Source organism: Zootoca vivipara, chromosome Z2, assembly GCF_965207765.1.
Source record: "Zootoca vivipara chromosome Z2, rZooViv2.hap1.1, whole genome shotgun sequence".
Lineage (NCBI taxonomy): Eukaryota > Metazoa > Chordata > Lepidosauria > Squamata > Lacertidae > Zootoca > Zootoca vivipara.
In genome coordinates this window covers 46,460,207-46,483,577 of record NC_142585.1, presented here as the reverse complement: position 1 = coordinate 46,483,577, position 23,371 = coordinate 46,460,207, and the positions used below count along the sequence as shown (strand labels likewise).

General features: G+C 44.1%; 1 protein-coding gene across 1 annotated transcript in view; it reads left to right on the top strand.

The window, feature by feature from the left end:
- LHX2 (LIM homeobox 2) overlaps positions 1 to 22,525 on the top strand; it is a 38,016-nt gene extending 15,491 nt beyond the window's left edge. Inside the window, exons 4-5 of the mRNA XM_088665046.1 lie at positions 15,001 to 15,206; positions 18,513 to 22,525. Coding sequence (XP_088521172.1) covers positions 15,001 to 15,206; positions 18,513 to 18,785 — 479 coding nt within the window. The 3' untranslated portion in view covers positions 18,786 to 22,525. The remainder of the gene's footprint in view (positions 1 to 15,000; positions 15,207 to 18,512) is intronic.
- The last annotated feature ends 846 nt before the right edge of the window (positions 22,526 to 23,371 follow it).

The following is a 23,371-nucleotide window of genomic DNA, read 5'->3' as shown; positions in this document are numbered from 1 at the left end:
GCAGAACTGCGATCCGAAGCATTGCTCCGTTTAAACTGCAGCAGAGAGAGTTTAGAAAGCTATTTCGTTTTGGTTTCAAATCTCCTTCTACAGGGGAAAGTCGGAAAATTAAAATAGCGTCAAAAGCGCCTTGATTTCAGTCTGGCATGGTACAGTTTAACCTATAATGTTAAACTGCCTATCACTATGGCTTACAGGTAAAACTCGGAAAATCAGAATATTGTGGAAAAGTGCCTTTTTTTTTAGTAACGCACCTTAAAAGGTGAAACCAATCTATGAGATAGATGCATGACACGCAAAGCAAGATATGTCCAGCCTTGATTTGTTGTCATTGTAATTATTTGTCATTAGGTGGGTCAATTATAAATGGAATGTCATTAATGATGACAGCAACGTGGGGCAGGGCCAGCTAGTGTAATTCATGAAATGTCATAGCGATGTTTATTGTTTTTGCATTATTGTAACGATTTCTTTTATCCATGCAAGATACAGGTGAAACTCGGAAAATCAGAATATCGTCGAAAAGCGCCTTGATTTCAGTAAGGCAGGCACCCCCAAACTTCGGCCCTCCAGATGTTTTGGACTACAATTCCCATCATACCTGACCACTGGTCCTGTTAGCTAGGGATCATGGGAGGTGCAGGCCAAAACATCTGGAGGGCCGCAGTTTGAGGATGCCTGCAGTAAGGCAACTTCTTTTTTTTTATTTTCCTTTTCATTTGGACAAACGCTCTCTTTTGGAAATTCCACCGGAATCAAACAGATCGTTACAATCATACGAAAATCAACGAAAATCAACATCGCCATGACATTTCTCTTTAACTGGGAAGGGATATGCCTCCTACAGGGAGTTCTACAGGTGAAACTGGGAAAATTAGAATATCATCGAAAAGTGCATTGATTTCAGGAATGCAACTTCTTATTTTTTATTTTCATTTTCATTTTGACAAATGCTTTCTTTTGGAAATTCCACAGTAAGAAAGCAAAGTTACAATAATACAAAAATCAACAAAACCAAACATCACTGTGATATTTCATTAATTACACTCGCTGGCCCTGCCATGCGTTGCTGTGGCTCATCATTAATTCCATTCCATTTATAATTGACCCACCAGAGTTGGACACAACTAAATGACTAAACAACAACAACAACAACAGCAAATCAAGGCTTGGCATATCTTGCTTTCCATGTCACGCATCTATCTCATATATTGGTTTTGCCTTTTAAGTTGCGTTAACCGAAATCAATGCACTTTTCGGCGATATTCTAATTGTCTGAGTTTCACCTGTACTAGTTTTTGATTTACTATTAGCAGTGAGCTGTATTCTAGCAAACCATATTACAAAGACCTGTACAGGTGAAACTCGGAAAATTAGAATATTGTCGAAAAGTGCATTTATTTCAGTAACGCAACTTAAAAAGTGCAACCAATATATGAGATAGATGCATGACTTGGAATATTAGAATATTGTCGAAAAGTGCATTTATTTCAGTAACGCAACTTAAAAGGTGCAACCAATATATGAGATAGATGCAAGACATGCAAAGCAAGATATGACAAGCCTTGATTTGCTGCAATTGTCCTTACTTGCCGTTAGGCGGCTGAATTATAAATGGAATGTCATTAATGAAATGTCATAGAGGCGCTAATTTTTTGTTTATTTTTGTATTATTGTCACTATTTCTTTGATTCCTGGGGAATTTCCAAAAGAAAGCATTTGACAAAATGTAATGGAAAATAAAAAACAAAACGTTGCATTACTGAAATCAATAATAATAATAATAATAATAATAATACCCTGCCCTTCCCAGTCAAGACCGGGCTCAGGGCGGCTAACAAGAATATCAAAGCAAGCATAAAAGAAACAATTCCATTATAATGCACATTAAATATAATGTTAAAATTCAATTTTAAAATTAGGAATCTACAAGTCCAACGTCCTTTAAATATCTATAGGATAAAGCCTTAGGGGAGGGTAATAATAATAATAATAATATATTATTATTATTATTATTATTATTATTATTATTATTATTATTATTTATACCCCACCCATCTGGCTGAGTCTCCCCAGCCACTCTGGGCGGCTCCCAATTGAATATTAAAACAATTAAATCAATGCACTTTTCGACAATATTCCAATTTTCCGGGTTTCGCCTGCACGTTTCTCATTGGTAGGAGCTTCCGTGTGCATGCACACCCGTGAGCACGAAAACTCATACAAATGAAAAACTTACAGTGGTACCTCAACTTACGAATTTAATGCGTTCTGAACGCACATTCGTAAGTCGAAAAAATTCGTAAGTCGGATCCCATAGGAATGCATTGGGAGAAAAAATTCGTAAGTCGAGGTACCACTGTAGTTGGTCTCTAAGGTGCTACTGGAAGGAATTTTCTTTTTCTTTTTCTATTTTGTTTCGACTACACCTGTAACTAGAACAGTATTTTAACAAGGAATTTTAACAAGGAGAAATGTAAAGTACTCCACTTGGGCAAAAAAAAATTGAAAGAATGGGGGACACCTGGCTTGAGAGCAGTACATGTGAAAAGGATCTAGGAGTTTTGGTAGACCACCAACTTGACATGAGTCAACAGTGTGATGCAGCAGCTCAAAAAGCCAATGCAATTCTTGGCTGCATCAAGAGGAGCATCTAGATCAAGGGAAGTAATAGTACCACTGTATTCCGCTCTGGTCAGACCTCACCTGGAGTACTGTGTCCAGTTCTGGGCACCACAGTTCAAGAAGGAGACTGAGAAGCTGGAACATGTCCAGAAGAGGGCAACCAAAATGGTCAAAGGCCTGGAAACGATGCCTATGAGGAACGGCTTAGGTTATGTTTAGCCTGGAGAAAGGAAGGTTAAGGGGTGAAATGATAGCAGCAGGCATACGCAATCTTGGATCTCCAGATACTTTGTAACTACAACTCCCATGATCCCTAGCTGACAGGGCCAGTGGTCAGGGATCATGAGAGTTGTAGTTTCAAAGCATATGGAGAGCCAAGATTGCGTATGCCTGGTCTAGATGTTTTGGAACTATAACTCCCATGATCCCTGACCACTGGTCCGGTTTCCTATAATTCAGGCCCCTGGTAGCGCCTGACCATTTGCGGTGAGGATCCGTGCCCACCTTCGGGATGTAGAGACCAGTGGGAAGTGGACCCCCCTGCCCTTACCTTCAAAATAATTATATACGGCTTAATTCTAAGCGGTTCACAAGAAACTTTAAGAATATCAAGAAAACCTGGTTGTAACAAGTCATTTATATAACCAGGATTAAACGAAGGAGAGATTTCAATGTGTCAGGATCTGCATGTCTGGGTAAAGGGACCATTGACCATGAGGTCCAGTCGTGACTGACTCTGGGGTTGCGGCGCTCGTCTCGCGTTATTGGCCGAGGGAGCCGGCGTACAGCTTCAGGGTCATTTGGCCAGCATGACAAAGTCGCTCCTGGCGAACCAGAGCAGTGCACAGAAACGCTGTTTACCTTCCCGCCGGAGCGGGACCTATTCATATACTTGCACTTTGACGTGCTTTCAAAATGCTCAGTTGGCAGGAGCTGCTTCTAGCTCATCGATTGGGTTCACCTTTTAAGTTGCATTCCTGAAATAAAGGCACTTTTAGACAATATTCCAATTTTCCGAGTTTCACCTGTATGTGTGGGTCAGAGCTGTGCCAATTCCAGCTCATCCGGTTTGAACGGTTACTTCTCTCGTAACAGGAACTCTGAAGGTTGCAATATACAGACAGAGGATGAGCTGTACAAATTGCAGCCGTCAGAGCACCTGTAATTTCTGTCTGTATATTTTCTACAATTGTATCCAATTTGTTGATGAAGCCAGAGATGGCGAAACGGGGATCATTCATAGAATCATAGAATCATAGAGTTGGAAGAGACCCCAAGGGCCATCCAGTCCAACCCCCTGCAAAGCAGGAAACACCATCAAATCATTCTTGACATATGCCTGTCAAGCCTCTGCTTAAAGACCTCCAAAGAAGGAGACTCCACCACACTCCTTGGTAGCAAATTCCACTGCCGAACAGCTCTTACTGTCAGGAAGTTCTTCTAATGTTGAGGTGGAATCTTCTTTCTTGTAGCTTGAATCCATTGCTCCGTGTCCGCTTCTCTGGAGCAGCAGAAAAAACCTTTCTCCCTCCTCTATATGACATCCTTTGATATATTGGAACATGGCTATCATATCACCCCTTAACCTTCTCTTCTCCAGGCTAAACGTACCCAGCTTCCTAAGCCGTTCCTCATAAGGCATCGTTTCCAGGCCTTTGACCATTTTTGTTGCCCTCTTCTGGACACGTTCCAGCTTGTCAGTCTCCTTCTTGAACTGTGGTGCCCAGAACTGGACACAGTACTCCAGGTGAGGTCTGACCAGAGCAGAATACAGTGGTACTATTACTTCCCTAGATCTAGATGCTATACTCCTATTGATGCAGCCCAGAATTGCATTGGCTTTTTGAGCTGCTGCACCACACTGCTGACTCATGTCAAGTTTAATAAAAAAATTCCTTCAGTAGCACCTTAAAGACCAACTAAGTTTTTATTTTGGTATGAGCTTTCGTGTGCATGCACACTTCTTCAGATACTGTCAAGTTTGTGCTCTACCAGGACTCCTAGATCCTTTTCACATGCACTGCTCTCAAGCCAGGTGTCTCCCATCCTGTATTCGTGCCTTTGATTCCCCCCCCCCCCAGTGGAGTACTTTACATTTCTGCTTGTTAAAGTTCATCTTGTTAGCTTTGGCTCAGTTCTCTAATCTGTGAAGGTCATTTTGAAGTGTGATCCTGTCCTCTGGGTTATTAGCCACCCCTCCCAATTTGGTGTCACCTGCAATCCAATTTGGTTCAACCAATCCAATTTGGTTCAATCCGGATATACTTGTCCTTCCCCCTTTTTATTACTTCATGGAATTGTTACTTCTCTCGTTTGGACTGATATTGAACTCCATGTAATATCAACAGTCTACGATTCGTTACCTCATGGAATTGCCATATCCTATGTTTGGATGGTACTGGACACTATGAAACTTACATGTACTATGGACTTTTGCGATTGGCTGTACCATTGTCTACGCATTGATTTATTTTGGGACTAATATCCAATATATATGGTTTGGACTTTAAAAAACTTTATAGGACCTTTCTATTATAGAACTATAGAATCATAGAATCATAGAGTTGGAAGAGACTCCAAGGGCCATCCAGTCCAACCCCCTGCCAAGCAGGAAACACCATCAAAGCATTCTTGACATATGGCTGACAGTAACGCGCGGCCAGGTCAGCTAGTTGAATTATAGAATCATAGAGTTTCATAGAGCTGTTCGGCAGTGGAATTTTCTGCCAAGGAGTGTGGTGGAGTCTCCTTCTTTGGAGGTCTTTAAGCGGAGGCATGACAGCCATCAGTCAGGAATGCTTTGATGGTGTTTCCTGCTTGACAGGGGGTTGGACTGGATGGCCCTTGTGGTATCTTCCAACTCTAGGATTCTATGATTCTATCCTGCTCTGTTCTGACCTCACCTGGAGTACTGTGTCCAGTTCTGGAAACCACAGTTCAAGAAGGATACTGACAAGCTGGAACATGTCCAAAAGAGGGCAACGAAAATGGTCAAAGGCCTGGAAATGATGCCTTATGAGGAACGGTAAGAGCTGTTCAACAGTGGAACTTGCTGCCAAGGAGTGTGGTGGAGTCTCCCTCTTTGGAGGTCTTTAAGCAGAGGCTTGACAGCCATATGCCAATAATGCTTTGATGGTGTTTCCTGCTTGGCAGGGGGTGGGACTGGATGGCCCTTGAGGTCTCTTCCAACTCTATGATTCTATTATTCTACTAGCCGACCCGGCCACGCGTTGCTGTCAGCCATATGTCAATAATGCTTTGACGTTGTTTCCTGCTTGGCGGGGGTTGGACTGGATGGCCCTAGTGGTCTCTTCCAACTCTACGATTCTATGATTCTATGTATGACTGAGATTACCGCAGATCTGTTGCCGTGTTTAACTTTTCGGGACTCCTGGTATCATCAGCAGATTTTAAGCAGGAGAAATAATTTGCATTTGATATAAGGTTGTGTGTTGCTTTGGATCCTTGTTGGAAGGACACAGGATCTGTGATGACGGAGAATTCGAAAAGCAGATGTGTTTCGACAACTGGATCAATAATTCACATTCTCATCCTCTCTCATTCTGATTCACCCGCCTTTTTTCTTAGTCATTTCATGGAGTGGTTAAAGAATTGTCAAGGGAGAAAATACAATCAAGCTTCCTGAGAACCCCTCTTGTTTCAACATTCCTGAAAAAGAGAGTTTATGGGGAATTGATAAGCACTTTTTGTTGTTGTTGTTGTTAATGACAGAATATCCGAACAACCAGATGCATTTCTAATTTTCCTTTGAGCGTTTGCTATTTTTTAAATAGGAGCTTTTTGTGCTCGTTACACCTTTGGAAGGTGTAGATGCAAAAAAACAAAAAACAAAAAAAAACTGCTTTTAATATGCCTGCATAATTTGCTTACTGCGCAAATTGCAGCTCCATTTGTTAATTATTGTAAAGTTCCATTGCCTCTTTGTGGAAGCTTCATTAGCGAATTTTTGTAGCCATAAGAGGAAGTCTTGATCTAAATGGTTTCTAGTAGAAGAAACAGCAGATTCCTTCAAGGGAGGTTGATTTTTTTTTTAAGGGAGTGCAAATGGGGATAGTTTCATGCAGCTTCTGTTTGTTCTTTGGTATACAGGTGAAACTCGGAAAATTAGAATAATACACAGGAATGTGTGTGTGTGTGTGTGAGTTATTGATTTAATTTAATATGGAATGCGTAAGAGGTATAGCAGGCTTAGATCAATTATTAAGAGCAGTGATATAAGAACAATAGGAAGTTAATTTTACAGATGAAACTCAGGAAATTAGAATATCATCGAAAAGTGCATTGATTTCAGTAATGCAACTTCAAAAGTGAAACCAATCTATGAGATAGATGCAAAGAAAGATACGTCGCGCCTTGGTTTGTTGTTAGGGTCAATTATAAATGGAATGGCATTAATGGCAAGCCACAGCAACGCGTGCCAGGGCCAGCTAGTGTAATTAATCAAACATAATAGCGATGTTTATTTTTGTTTATTTTGGTGTGATTGTAATAATAATAATAATAATAATAATAATAATAATAATAATAATATTTGAATTATGGTGCTGGAGGAGACTCTTGAGAGTCCCATGGACTGCAAGAAGATCAAACCTCTCCATTCTTAAGGAAATCAGCCCTGAGTGCTCCCTGGAAGGACAGATCCTGAAGCTGAGGCTCCAATACTTTGGCCACCTCATGAGAAGAGAAGAATCCTTGGGAAAGACCCTGATGTTGGGAAAGATTGAGGGCACTAGGAGAAGGGGACGACAGAGGACAAGATGGTTGGACAGTGTTCTAGAAGCTACGAACATTAGTTTGACCAAACTGCGGGAGGCAGTGCAAGACAGGAGTGCCTGGCGTGCTATGGTCCGTGGGGTCACGAAGAGTCGGACACGACTAAACGACTAAACAACAACAACAACAACAACAAACATCAACAATAATAATATATTATTTATACCCGACCCATCTGGCCGGGCCTCCCCAGCCACTCTAGGTGGCTTCCAACAGTAATATAATTATAAATGGAATGGAATTAATGATGAGCCACAGCAATGCATGGCAGGGCCAGCTAGTGTAATTAATCAAACGTAATAGCGATGTTTATGTTGGTATGGTTGTAATAATAATAATAATAATAATAATAATTTTTATTTATACCCTACCCATCTGGCTGGGCCTCCCCAGCCACTCTGGGCGGGTTCCAACAGAAATATAATTATAAATGGAATGGAATTAATGGTGAGCCACAGCAACGCGTGGCGGGGCCAGCTGGTGTAATTCATGAAATGTAATAGGGATGTTTAATTTTCTTTATTTTTGTATGATTGCAAGTGTTTGTTTTCTTTCGGCGGAATTTCCAAAAGAAAGCATTTGTCGAGCAGGATTTCTTTCTGCGACAGAAGCTAATGGAAGAAATTGGAAAAGTTAGGAAAAGAGGATGCCGAATAGAAAGGTGGATGGTGATGGGGGAAAGGTCTTTGGGCTTTAAAATATGTCGGGAAGCTGATGGAGAGGACAGAGCAATGGGTGGAGTGGGTAAGAGTGGGAGTGGGGTAAAAGTTGCTAATTTGTGATATCATTGGATTGATAAATTTGGTCTGAATCTGGATTGTTATAAGGAGCTTGCCGAAACTTCTGGAGATACTGACTCCAAGGGAGTCGGGGCTGAAATAGATTTAAATGTGTTAAATTTGAATAAGAAGTTGAAATTGATTGTATGGATATTTTTGGGTATGAAATATTGGCTTTGGATAAAAATAAAAGTAACGGGGATTCGTTGTTAGACTAGGGGGTTTGTAATGATTAGGACTGATAAATGTTTAAATGATTATTATTGATAAATGTTTAAGATATAGATTTAAGAAATAGTGAGAAGTGTTTAAGATGAATGAAAATTGCATGATTTAGTTATAATAATGAACTCAATGAGGGGGATGTGAGGAGGTCCATAAAGTTAAGAAACAATATTAACATGTTATATATTTTTCTTTTTTTCTATTTATTTATGCTCTTTTTGGCACATTTTTGTATGTTGTTTTAAAATGAATAAAAATTATTTGAAAAAAATAAAAAATAACATATGTCGGAAAGGGAGTGGGGTGAGGAAGGAATCTTGATGTTAGAGGTATAGGTGAATCTGGATAGAAATTGGACTGATGTATGGAACTTTCCAAACTGATTGGGAGACTCGGTGACTGGAGGGAGAAGTTGGTGGCAGAAGATTGGAAAGAATTAATAATTATGAGAAGTGTAATATAAATATTTTTAATGATGGTTATCTTTAGAGGAGACAGGAGGTGGTAGGGAATGGAAGAGAAGGTTAATTTTGTTGAAATTAATTGAATGTCATTATTAAAGGATTTGAATGTATAATGAAGCAAAGGTATATAAAAGGATACAGGTGGAACTCGGAAAATTAGGATATCGTTGAAAAGTGCCTTCATTTCAGTAATGCAACTTAAAAGGTGAAAGCAATATATGAGATAGATGCGTGACAGGCAAAGCAAGATATATCTAGCCTTGATTTGTTGTAATTGTAATTATTTGTCGTTAGGCGGGTCAATTATAAATGGAATGGAATTAATGATGAGCCACAGCAAGGCATGGCAGGGCAGCTAGTGTAATGAATGAAATGTAATAGCGATGTTTATTTTTGTATGATTGTAACTATTTGTTTTATTCCTGTGGAATTTTGAAAAGAAAGCATTTGTCAAAATTAAAGGAAAAATAAAAAAAATTAATAAGTTGCATTACTGAAATCAATGCACTTTTCAACGATGTTCCAATTTTCCAAGTTTCACCTGTAAATAGTAAATGATGTAATTTAATTATGATTTTTTTTTAAAAAAAGTTAATGATAAAAGTAAGGAAATTTGGAAAAGATGAAAATAGGGTAAAGTTTCGAATAATATGTTAAAGATGGGTTTAAATAATGAATTAAAGGTATGATGTATGAAAATCACCAAAGATGAATTTAAATGGAAATCAGATGGGGGGGGGGATTCAAGAAAGCCTAGTAAATTATGTTTAGAAAGTTAGAAGACGAAAGTAAGATGAATTGGTTTGTTTGTTTTTTGTTAGTTTCTTCTTTTTTATTTTTTCTGTGTTTTATCTTCTTTTTTGTGTATTTTTGTATTTTGCATATCTTTATTTATTTGTTTATTCATTTATTACAATAACTGAGAAACATTTAACACAGCAAATTTTCATACAAACATACAAACAAACAAACAAACAAACATACAAAAAAAACTTACAAAGATACAAACCATACAATACCAATGTTCACATCCTCGAACTTGATTCTTGACATTTTATAACTTATTACTTCAACGTCTATAAAAGAGAGAAAAATTGTATGCAATCATACCTCCGTTTCAGTACGCTTCGGTCTGAGTAGAATCGTAGAATCACAGAATCATGAAATCCTAGAGTTGGAAGAGACCACAAGGGCCATCCAGTCCAACCCCCTGCCAAGCAGAAAACACCATCAAACCATTCTTCCTAATGTTTAGGTGGAAACTTCTTGCCCAGCACATACAGAAAATCGCAGCTGAGGAAGGAAGCTAGTAGAATCATAAAATCACAGAGTTGGAAGAGACCACAAGGGCCATCCAGTCCAAACCCCTGCCAAGCAGGAAACACCATCAAAGCATTCCTGACAGATGGCTGTCAAGCCTCTGCTTAAAGACCTCCAAAGAAGGAGACTCCACCACACTCCTTGGCAGCAAATTCCACTGTCGAACAGCTCTTACTGTCAGGAAGTTCTTCCTAATGTTTAGCTGGAATCTTCTTTCTTGTAGTTTGAATCCATTGCTCAGTGTCCGCTTCTCTGGAGCAGCAGAAAACAACTTTTCTCCCTCCTCTATATGACATCCTTTGATATATTTGAACATGGCTATCATATCCACCCTTAACCTTCTCTTCTCCAGGCTAAACATACCCAGCTCCCTAAGCCGTTCTCATAAGGCATCGTTTCCAGGCCTTTGACCATTTTGGTTGCCCTCTTCTGGACACGTTCCAGCTTGTCAGTCTCCTTCTTGAACTGTGGTGCCCAGAACTGGACACAGTACTCCAGGTGAGGTCTGACCAGAGCAGAATACAGTGGTACTATTACTTCCCTTGATCTAGACGCTATACCCCTATTGATGCAGCAAAGAATTGCATTGGCTTTTTGAGCTGCTGCATCACACTGCTGACTCATGTCAAGTTTGTGGTCTACCAGGACTCCTAGATCCTTTTCACATGTACTGCTCTCAAGCCAGGTGTCTCCCATCATGTATTTATGCCTTTCATTTTTTTTTGCCCAAGTTTAGTACTTTACATTTCTCCTTGTTAAAATTCATCTTGTTTGCTTTGGCCCAGTTGTCTAATCTATTAAGGACATTTTGAAATGTGATCCTGTCCTCTGGGGTATTAGCCACCCCTCCTAATTTGGTGTCATCTGCAAACTTGCTCAGGATGCCCTCAAACCCATCATCCAAGTCATTGATAAAGATGTTGAAGAAGACTGGGCCCAAGACAGAGCCCTGTGGCACCCCACTAGTCACCACTTTCCAGGATGAAGTTTGAATCCCTGTGGGTTCGGTCAGTCAGCCAGTTAAAAATCCACTGAATGGTAGCATTGTCTAGCCCGCATTTTTCCAGCTTCTTTACAAGAATATCATGGGGCACCTTGTCAAAGGCCTTGCTGAAATCAAGATAGGCTATATCCACAGCATTCCCTTCATCTACCAGGGTTGTAATTCTGTCAAAAAATGAGATCAGATTAGTCTGACATGACTTATTTTTCAGAAACCCATGCTGACTTTTAGTGATCACAGCATTCCTTTCTAGGTGCTCACAGACCGTTTGCTTAATGATCTGCTCTAGAATCTTTCCTGGTATTGATGTCAGGCTGACTGGGCGGTAATTGTTTGGGTCCTCCTTTCCCCCTTTTTGAAAATAGGGACAACATTTGCCCTCCTCCAGTCTGCTGGAACTTCGCCTGTTCTCCAGGAATTCTCAAAGATTATTGCTAGTGGTTCTGAAATCACCTCTGCCAGTTCTTTTAATACTCTTGGATGTAGTTCATCTGGCCCTGGAGACTTGAATACATCTAAACTAGCCAAGTACTCTTTTACTACCTCCTTACTTATTCTGGGCTGTGTTTCCCCTGCTGAATGATTGGCTCCATATTCTTCAGGTTGGGCATTGTTTTCTTTTTTGGAGAAGACTGAGGCAAAGAAGGCATTGAGGAGTTCTGCCCTTTCTCTGTCCCCTGTTCGCATTTCACCATCTTCTCCCCTAAGTGACCCCACTGTTTCCTTGTTCTTCCTTTTGCTACGGACATACCCATAAAAGCCCTTTTTGTTGCTTTTAACCTCTCTAGCGAGCCTGAGTTCATTCTGTGCTTTAGCTTTTCTGACTTTGTCTCTACACGTGCTGGCTATTTGTTTGAATTCCTCTCTGGTGATTTCCCCCCTTTTCCATTTTTGGTACATATCCCTTTTAAATCTTAACTCAGTTAAAAGTTCTTTAGATAGCCACCCTGGCTTCTTTAGGCACCTTCCATGTTTCCGTCTCATTGGTATTGCCTGAAGTTGTGCTTTTAATATCTCCCTTTAACAAACTCCCAACCATCATGAACTCCCTTCCCTTTTAGTATTACTGTCCATGGGATTTCACCCAGTGTTTCTCTAAGTTTTCTGAAGTCGGCTTTCTTAAAGTTTAGGATTTGAGTCTTAGTATTCTTGGTTGCTCCTTTCCGCTGTATAATAAACTCCAGAAGAGCATGGTCACTCCCACCTAGTGATCCTGCCACTTCTACCCCACTAACCAGGTCATCACTATTGGTTAGGACCAGATCTAAAATGGCTGATCCTCTGGTTGCTTCTCCCACTTTCTGGACAATGAAATTGTCTGCAAGGCTAGTGAGGAATCTGTTCGACCTTATGCTCTTGGCTGAGTTTGACATCCAACAAATATCAGGATAGTTGACATCCCCCATTACTACTGTCTCACTTCCTTTTGAATGGCCATCAGTTCCAGGAAGGCATCATCTGTGTCCTCAGTTTGGCTAACAGATTGAGGCTGAATCCTGACAAGACAGAAGGACTGTTTGTGGGGGACAGGGTGTGGGCGGGTGTGGGGGACTCCCTGGTCCTGAATGGGGTAACTGTGCCCCTGAAGGACCAGGTGCGCAGCCTGGGAGACATTTTGGACTCACAGGTCCATTCTGTGCAGGTCCATTCTGCGCAGGTCCATTCTGTGTCCAGGGCAGCTCCGTCTGGGACACAGGATGAGACCCTACCTGCCCGCGGACTGTCTCACCAGAGTGGTGCATGCTCTAGTTATCTCCCGCTTGGACTACTGCAATGCGCTCCACATGGTGCTTCCTTTGAAGGTGACCCGGAAACTGCAATTAATCCAGAATGCGGCAGCCAGACTGGTGACTGGGAGCAGCCGCCAAGACCACATAACACCGGTCTTGAAAGACCTACATTGGCTCTCAGTACGTTTCCGAGCACAATTGAAAGTGTTGGTGCTGGCCTTGAAAGCCCTAAATGGCCTCGGTCCTATATCCCTGAAGGAGCATCTCCACCCCCATTGTTCAGCCCGGACACTGAGATCCAGCGCCAAGGGCCTTCTGGTGGTTCCCTCGCTGCGAGAAGCAAAGCTACAGGGAACCAGGCAGAGGACCTTCTCGGTACTGGCGCCCGTCCTGTGGAATGCCCTCCCATCGGAGGTCAAGGAGATAAACAACTACCTGACATTTAGAAAACACCCAAAGGCAGCCCTATTCAGGGAAGCTTTTAATCTGTGATATTTTAATGTATTTTGGTATTTGTTGGAAGCCGCCCAGAGTGGCAGGGGAAACCCAGCCAGATGGGCGGGGTATAAATAAATAATAATAATAATAATAATAATGATAATTGCTCCCGGAGAATTACAGATGTCTAAAATTGTGGCCTAACTTTGCAGCCGCCCCTTATCTAACATCACTAACGAAGCCTATAGATGGGCCTAGTCTAGAGCCCGTTTTGAGGCAATGCCCTCAACTGTCCTGTACGGCAAATTTATGCGGGTACCAATCTGTGAGCGCCTTTGTCCTTGCATGTCCAATAAGGTAGAATCTGCCACTCACATCCTTTTATTCCGTGAATTTTATAGTGAAGAACCAGCTCGACTTATTTTACCCCTTTTATCCAAATTTATACCCTTACAATATTACAGTGGTAAAGGTAAAGGGACCCCTGACCATTAGGTCCAGTCGTGACCGACTCTGGGGTTGCGGCGCTCATTTCGCGTTATTGGCCGAGGGAGCCGGCGTACTGCTTCCGGGTCATGTGGCCAGCATGACAAAGCCGCTTCTGGCAAACCAGAGCAGCGCACGGAAATGGCATTTACCTTCCCGCCGGAGCGGTCCCTATTTATCTACTTGCACTTTGACGTGCTTTGGAACTGCTAGGTTGGCAGGAGCAGGGACCGAGCAACGGGAGCTCACCCCGTGGCGGGGATTCGAACCACCGACCTTCTGATCGGCAAGCCCAATTGGTTCCCATTCTGTTCTACGGAGGCGTCGTAAACGGAGGCGTTCGCTCCCCGAAGGCACGCTTTTACGCGTGTGAGAAGAGCACTGCACAGGAGAAGCGATTTGCGCCCCCGACGCCGCGGAACCCGGGTGTAAACACTTCCGGGTCCGCCGCATTCGTAAACAGAGACGTTCATAAACAGAGGGAGTTGAAAACTGATGTTCCACTGTAAGTGAAATACAGGAGGGGTGGAAAGGGCGTGGTAATATTTGCCTCGGACTTCATGGGCGTACCCAGCAAGGGGCGGGGGGCAGCTGCCTCCCTAGAAAAAATACTGCATTTTACATACCATAACATGCAATTTTCCCCTCCAAAAACTGCAGGGGAAAAGTCGCTGCGGGTTATGGAAATCGGGTTGTTTCCGCCCCCTCTGTGGCTGCAGCCAGCGACAGGAATGTGGGGGGAGGGAGGAGCAGGCTGAGCTGGGGGTAGTGGACGGGAGCTCCATCCTTCCTTTCCCCCTCTTTCATTCTTCCTTTTCCCCCCTCTCTCTCCCCCTTCCTTCCTTCCTTCCTTCCTTCCTTCCTTCCTTCCTTCCTTCCTTCCTTCCTTCCTTCCTTCCCTCCCCCCTCTTTCTTTCATCCTTTCTCTCTCTCTCTCTATCCCTCCCTCCCTTCTTTCTCTCTCACCCCTTCCCTCCCTCCCTCCCTCCCTTCCTTCTCTCTCTCCCCTCCCTCCCTCCCTCCCTCCCTCCCTCCCTCCCTCTCTCTTTCCTTCTCTTCCCCGGGGTATGCCCCTGCTAGTGCCTTCGCTTCTTCAGGAGCTATGATCATTCGCTTTCTCCCTTGTTTCCTCCCAGCATTGAGCTGCAACGAGAATGACGGGGACCCCCTGGAGCGAGACCAGCAGTACCCCAGCAACCAGAAAACCAAGCGCATGAGGACGTCGTTCAAGCACCACCAATTGCGGACAATGAAGTCTTATTTTGCTATTAACCACAATCCCGATGCCAAGGACTTGAAACAGCTGGCTCAGAAAACAGGCTTGACGAAGAGGGTTCTGCAGGTAAGAGAGGATGTGTGTATGGGGGGGTCTTCCGTGTCACCTGGCGGTGCGGAGGAGCTTTGAATCTGTAAAGAAGCTGGTAAAATGTGGGCTAGGCAATGCTCCCATTCAGTGGATTTGTAACTGGCTTACTGACTGAACCCAAAGGGTGCTCATCAATGGCTCCTCCTCATCCTGGAGAGAAGTGACTAGTGGGGTGCCACAGGGTTCTGTCTTGGGCCCAGTCTTATTCAACATCTTGATCAATGACTTGGATGATGGGCTTGAGGGCATCCTGAGCAAGTTTGCAGATGACACCAAACTGGGAGGGGTGGCTAATACCCCAGAGGACAGGATCACACTTCCAAATGACCTTAATAGATTAGACAACTGGGCCAAAGCAAACAAGATGAATTTGAACAGGGAGAAATGTAAAGTACTCCACTTGGGCAAAAAAAAAATAAAAAAATGAAAGGCACAAATACAGGATAGGTGACACGTGGCTTGAGAGCAGTACATGTGAAAAGGATCTAAGAGTGAAAAGGATCTAGGAGTAGACCACAAACTTGACATGAGTCAGGAGTGTGATGCAGCAGCTCAAAAAGCCAATGCAATTCTTGGCTGCATCAATAGGAGTATAGCATCTAGATCAAGGGAAGTAATAGTACCACTGTATTCTGCTCTTGTCAGACCTCACCTGGAGTACTGTGTCCAGTTGTGGGCACCACAGTTCAAGGAGGATACTGACAAGCTGGAACATGTCCAGAAGAGGGCAACCAAAATGGTCAAAGGCCTGGAAACGATGCCTTATGAGGAACGGCTTAGGGAGCTGGGTATGTTTAGCCTGGAGAAGAGAAGGTTAAGGGGTGATATGATAGCCATGTTCAAAGATATCAAAGGATGTCATATAGAGGAGGGAGAAGGGTTGTTTTCTGCTGCTCCAGAGAAGCGGACACGGAGCAATGGATTGAAACTACAAGAAAGAAGATTCCACCTCAACATTAGGAAGAACTTCCTGACAGTAAGAGCTGTTCGACAGTGGAATTTGCTGCCAAGGGGTGTGGTGGAGTCTCCTTCTTTGGAGGTCTTTAAGCAGAGGCTTGACAGCCATATTAGGGCGTGTCATTTAAGGACGATTTTTTTTTAATTTGCTCAATGAGGGGTTCTAAAAATACGTTATTGCACATGAGGAATCCAAATCTGCAATTATTTTTAAGATTGGTTGATGTTTAGCTTGGTAAATTGAGTTCTGTTTGGAATACACTTTAAAAAAGCCGAAAACTCGCATTTTGAAGCGAAGTTAAAGTTTTTAATCATTTTATACAAGCGAAAATATAAAGAAATTTTGTTTCCAGCTGTACCAACATATCATTACTTTATCTTAGGCATCCCCAAACTGCGGCCCTCCAGATGTTTTGCCTACAACTCCCATGATCCCTAGCTAACAGGACCAATGATCAGGGATGATGGGGATTGTAGTCCAAAACATCTGGAGGGCTGAAGTTTGGGGCTGCCTGCTTTATCTTATAACGTCCTATTATAGTAAAAAAAGAATAATAAATTAACAACTTCAAGGGCTGGTGTCACATGATCATGTATCTGCTGAGGGCCCACATCTGAGTAGGAGAGCCACTGGCAGAAGCCCCCTGGACCATGCTCTTCAAAAGAAGTGTACACTGTTAAAATTTGATTCCTGTAGAATCTAAAGGCCTGCTCTTGATCCTCACAAAGATGGTGTCAGACTTAGAGAAACCATATTCCATGCAGGTCAAGACTTCTGTTCATTTAATGGTTCTGAAGCAGGAGAATATATAGTATTTCCATCCTTCCATCACTGTGATAGAAGTGTTACCATAATGCTTCTTATCCATGCTACTATTGAAGGAACTAAAATCTTGTCTTTCTTAAAATGTGGCAATCCTTATCTTAAGCTTGGGTGCCTGCCCAACAGCCTTAATGCTACACTATCAGAATGCTGTTTTTGCACCCCCAATTTATCCAATAAGGAAAGACCGTCACTCGACTGAACTTTGGTAGCTCTACCTTACAGTGTATTTTTAACACCTCCAAGTAGTTTATCCAGTCCTCTGCATAGACTTCCTTATCGTGTTTATCATCATAGCTATTCTTCAAAGAAAACATGCTTTTCTCCTTCATGGGAATAAAATTCTGTTTGCAAAGGGTGGGAGTGAGCAACAAAAGGACAGAAATCTCTGCTGAATATAGTATATATATATATATATATATATATATATATATATATATATATATATATATAGTATAATAAAATGATGTTGGTGGGTGAGGATTCCAGCTCCTTTGTTGACCACACAATTGTTCTGGTACCAGAGATGCTCTGTAACATATTCAAGCAAGACCCCAGCCCCCAGTCTCCAATGCAACACAGAAGACAATTGCTAGGGCTGGTTAGATGTCTACATGCCACCCCATTCTGTCTATCTCGGATAGATGAGAAATCTACTTGTCAGAGCATTTCGGCTTTGAAACCCCAACGACCTCAGTGGGTGGACTGGTGGTAGAAAGCAAAAAAGATATCACCTACTGTTGTATAATATTAATATTAATAGTACAGATAACTACAATACATATATAAGAGAACTACAATACAGTGGTACCCCACAAGACGAATGCCTCATGCAATGAAAAACTCTCAAGCTGAAAGCGTTTTGTGTTGCGCGAGGCGACTCGCAAGACAAAGTTTCCTATGACCGCGCTTCACAAGAAAAATGCATTAACTAAATGGGTAGACCGGGTAAACCAGGAAAATTTTAAACCATGCTTTGCAAGATGAGTTTTTTGCTCTATGAAGCGACTTGCAGAACAAATTAATTTCATCTTGCAAGGTACCACTGTATCTTGTAATCAATTTTAGGCACTTATCAACATCTGTTTTCATCAAAATTGGGAAATAACCTATATGTTTATAAATGACAGGAAAATTTAACAAATGTTAAAAAGTAGGAACTTTTCACATAGAGATTTACCAAGCAAGACCTCAACATTTACAAGGAACCAAAATATATTTCAAATTACCTCATCATACCACAACTTTTTAACACCCCTCAAATCAGGATTTTTAAAGATGAAAAATTCAACACGCCCTAAGCCATATATCAAGAGAGAGAGAAGGAAGGAAGGAAGGAAGGAAGGAAGGAAGGAAGGAAGGAAGGAAGGAAGGAAGGAAGGAAAGGGGTGAGAGAGAGAGAAGGGGCTTTGAATGAAAACCATCCACTGATAGTCCCTCCCCTCTCTCTCTCTCCCTCTCTCCCTTTGCCCCCCCCCCACCCTCCCCTTGACTGCTTGTAGGTCTGGTTCCAAAACGCACGTGCGAAATTCCGGCGGAACCTCTTACGCCAAGAGAACACGGGGGTGGACAAGACGTCGGACTCAACCCTCCAAGCCGGCACGCCTTCGGGCCCCGCCTCCGAAATCTCCAACACCTCCATGAGCCCGTCTAGCACGCCTACCACTTTAACGGACTTGACAAACCCCAGTATCCCATCTGTCACTTCGGTCTTGACCTCAGAGGTCCACGAATCTCGGAGCCCTTCACAGACGACGCTCACAAATCTGTTCTGATGACTCCCTTTCTCCCTTCCTCCCTTCCTTCCTTCCGTCCTTCTTCTTTTTTTCCTTTGAGAAAGAAATTACGGTCCTCTTAGTCGAGTCCCAAGCACATTTCTCCTAGAGACTTTCTCACAGCGGGGTTAGCCGCAGTGTAGGGCAGGGGTGACCGTCTCCCAAGGGACTCGTTACAGGTAGGTAGCCGTGTTGGTCCAACGTAGTCGAAACGAAATAAAAAAATTCCTTCCAGCGGTGCCGTAGAGACCAACTCAGTTTGTCACTGGTATGAGCTTTCGTGTGCATGCACACGTCTTCAGATACAGTGGTACCTCGACTTACAAATGCCTCGACTTCTGCAGGTTTCGACTTCCAAAATCCGCTAACCCGGAAGTATTTTTGCCACGCGCGATCGCGAAATGGACACTTCAACATCCGAAGGTTTCGACTTACGAAAGTGCGCCGCGGAACGGATTGCCTTTGTAAGTCGAGGTACCACTGTACAGGGAAACCATAGAAGAGTTTGGATTTGATATCCCGCTTTATCACTCCCCAAAGGAGTCTCAAAGGGGCTCACATTCTCCTTTCCTGTCCCCCGCCACAACAAACACTCTGTGAGGCGAGTGAGGCTGAAGTGTGAGAAGTGTGAGAAGTGTGAGAAGTGTGACTAGCCCAAGGTCACCCAGCAGCTGCATGTGGAGGAGCGGAGACTTGAGCCCAGTTACCCAGATTACGAGGCCACCGCTCTGAATCACTACACCACACTGGCTCCCACCCACTAGCTCCCATTCCCAGTCTCCCATTAACAGGCTCCCACCCACTGTCTCCCATTAAAAAACTCCCATCCCCCGGCTACTATTCCCAGAGTCTCCCATTCCCAGTCTCCCAGTAAGAAGAAGAAGAAGAGGAGGAGTTTGGATTTGATATCCCGCTTTATCACTACCTGAAGGAGTCTCAAAGCGGCTAACATTCTCCTTTCCCGTCCTCCGCCACCACAAACACTCTGTGAGGTGAGTGAGGCTGAGAGACTTCAAAGAAGTGTGACTAGCACAAGGTCACCCAGCAGCTGCATGTGGAGGAGCGGAGACGCGAACCCGGTTCCCCAGATTACGAGTCTACCGCTCTTAACCACTACACCGCACTGGCTCTTAGTGTGCCAAGTCTCCTGTTTTTCACGGGAAACCCCTGTATTTAAACCCGTTTCCCGCTGTTATCCCGAATAGAGAAAAATCCCGTCAATCCCCCGGATTTCCTACCTGCCAGGGAGGCTCCAGGGAGGGGCCGATTTCGGGTGCCACTCTGCCCATGTCTGGGCACTGGAAATTTGGCAGAGCGGCACCGGAAGTTGCTTCTACACATGCGTAGAAGCGACTTCCGGTGCCACGCCGCTGCTGATCCTGGTTTTTTCTTACCGGGAGTTGGAGAGTGTGACTGAAACAGAACCAAATTCCAGAACCAATTACACTCATACTTCAGGTTAAGTACGCTTCAGGTTGAGTACCCCGCGGACCCGTCTGGAACGGATTAATCCACTTTCCATTACTTCCAATGGGAAAGTTCGCTTCAGGTTAACTACGCTTCAGGTTAAGTACAGACTTCCAGAACCAATTACATTCATACTTCAGGTTAAGTACGCTTCAGTTTGAGTACTCCGTGGACCCGTCTGGAACGGATTAATCCACTTTCCATTACTTCCAATGGGAAAGTTCGCTTCAGGTTAAGTACGCTTCAGTTTATGTACTCCGCGGACCCGTCTGGAAGGGATTAATCCACTTTCTATTACTTTCCATGGGAAAGTTCACTTCAGGTTAAGTACGCTTCAGGTTAAGTACAGACTTCCAGAACCAATTGTGTTTGTAAACCAAGGTACTACTGTATAAGGGTCTGACTTCTGTTCCAGTGTATCTGAAGCAGTGTGCATGCACACGAAAGTGTCAGGAAAAGGCCTACTTACGAGTAGGACCTTGGCAGAGACACATGCCCGGCTGGCATGTTCTCCCCCTCCTGGGCGATCATTCGGGAGCTTCGTAAGCATTCTCTGGCCCGAACATCACAGTGATTGGTGTCCGACGAACACCAGCACACTTCACAGATACGCAGTTGCGTAACAGACCTCAGCAGCACAGCTTTTGGCTAAACTACTTTATTTACATACTAGCTGGCCCGGCCACACATTGCTATAGTTCTTTCCTGTGATTTCCCCCCACTCTGTCCGGACACATGACTTATCCTGCCCCCACCCCCACCCCGATTCATCCCTGTGACTGCCCCTACCCTGTCCCGACCCATGAGCTATCAAGTCCCCTTCTCCCCCCACCTCTCCGGCACTTCCCCATGACTGGCCCCACCGTGTCCTGACTCATGAGCTATCAAGCCCCCTCCTCCCCCCGTCTGAGCGCTCTGTTGTCTCTGGGGAGTCTTGGCCCCTCCCCCTGTTTCTCCATACCTTGGCCCCCACCCTTGGAGAAGTAACTGCCAGCTTTTGGGTTCTATTTCCCAGCATGCACTTTTGTCTGAGCCCTCTGTTGTCCCTGGGGAGTGTTGGCCCCTCCCCCCGGTATCTTCCTACACCCACCCCCACTCCTTTGGCTGACTCAGGGTCCTCCCCTCCATGGTTATGTGTTTTCCCCCTCCCTTTGTTGTGCCCCATCCCTGTGCCCCCCCATTGTGAAAGGCCCTATTCTGTTTGTTTTTCCCTGCTTGGCAATGCTGCGGCCTATTGAAAAAGCTGGGCCTTGTTGCTGCAAAAGGACTGTTTTCAGTTGGTTGCTGTGGAATTTTGTGATGTCGTCTGGCGGCGCAGCTTTGGAGGCAGCAGCGTGCAATCTGCTTTTATTGGATGCTGCTAGAATCTTCAGAGCTTCTGGTGGTGACGTCTAATTTGGGTGCCATTTTGTGTGTGTTTAATCATTATTTTAGGTGTGAAAGGTGTGGTTTTTTGTGGGGAAAATTATGCCAGATCCCTCCCTGATGAGCAAGGTACGTTGCGGCCAAATTTGTTTCAATTCGGTTCAGCGGTTATGGAGAAAGGCTGTTTCATCCACGTGCGCAATGCCTACATTTTTACAGTGGTGCCTCGCAAGACAAATTTAATTCGTTCCGCGAGTCACTTCGTATAGCGAAAAATTTGTTCTGCGAAGCGGCTCCCATAGGAACACATTGAAGTGCGGTTTCCCATAGGGTGCCTCGCAAGATGGGGAACTTGCGAGGCACCCTATGGGACAAAAAAAAATTGTCTTGCGAAGCGCGTCATAGAAAACTTTGTATTGCGAGTCTCCTTTGGAATCGCAAAACGCTTTCGTTTTGCAAGTTTTTTGTCTTGTGAGGTATTCGTCTGGCAAGGTTTATGAACACAATTGGTTCTGGAAGTCTGTTCATAAACTGAAGCGTTCATAAACTGAAGCGAACTTTCCCGTTGAAAGTATTGGAAAGTTAATTAATCCGTTCCAGATGGGTCTGCGGCGTACATAAACCGAAAATTCATAAACCGAGGTGTTCATAAACCGAGGTTCCACTGTATATAAATAAACACACACTCAGAGCTCTTCATCGCAGGTCCCTCTCTCTCTCGCATCACACAGCAAAGCGAACGAACAAAGGAACAACAGTTCCACTTCGGAACACAGGAAGACATACATCCTGTCTATGTCACTTCCCACTCTGTGGAATCAAAACACATACCCAGTCATGTGATAGACAACAACCCCGTGATTCTGCACATGGGGGATGAATCTCCAAACAGATAGCTCATACCAATGACAAACTGAGTTCTAAGGTTCCGCTGGAAAGAATTTATTTTATTTTTTCCCCAAGAGACTGTGATCTATTCACCGAGTTAAAAACTGGCAGAGATCTACCCCCTTTTTTTTAGGAAGGCAGGAGGCCCATTTTTTGGGGGGGGGGCTTTGGGTCCAAGTTGTTGAGTTTTTTCAGGGAGGAGGTAAAAGGTTGAGCATTTTTTTAGGGGAGCCGCAGATGTTCGGCTTCTTTGGGGGGGGGGAGCCAACGATCTCCCGGTGATCTGCTGTAGACGTCTAGTAATCCACCGGTAGAGCACGATCTACCTGTTGGACATGCCTGGCATCAGGGCATAGCTGCCAAGTATCCCATTTTTGCCGGGAAACCCCCTTTTCCCCTACCGTTTCCCGGCGGTCCCCCGTATAGGTTTTTATCCCGTTATTCTCCCTTAAATCCGCTTCTGCCGGCGGCCATTTTTCTGGTGCCGCTTTGCCATTCTATGGGCACCAGAAAATGGCACCGGCGGCGCCGGAAGTCACTTTTAGATGTTTCCGGTCATGCGTAGAAGTGACTTCTGGTGCTGGCGCCGCCATATTCTGGTGCCCATAGAAGGGCAAAACGCCACCGGAAGTTGCGGCTACGCAACTTCCGGTGTCATGGGCTGCTGGTCCCGGATTTTTCCGTCCAGGACTTGGCAGGTATGTGTCAGGGGTGTAGGAAGCTAGGGGCGGTGGGGGCAGGCCGCCCCGAGCGGCGCGGTCTCAGGGGCGCGATCACGGCTACCCACTCCACCCCGAAACACGTGCCCATGCCCCAAAACGCACGTAAGGTGGCTTGTGGGTGGCGTGATGCCCCTCGCCTCTGTC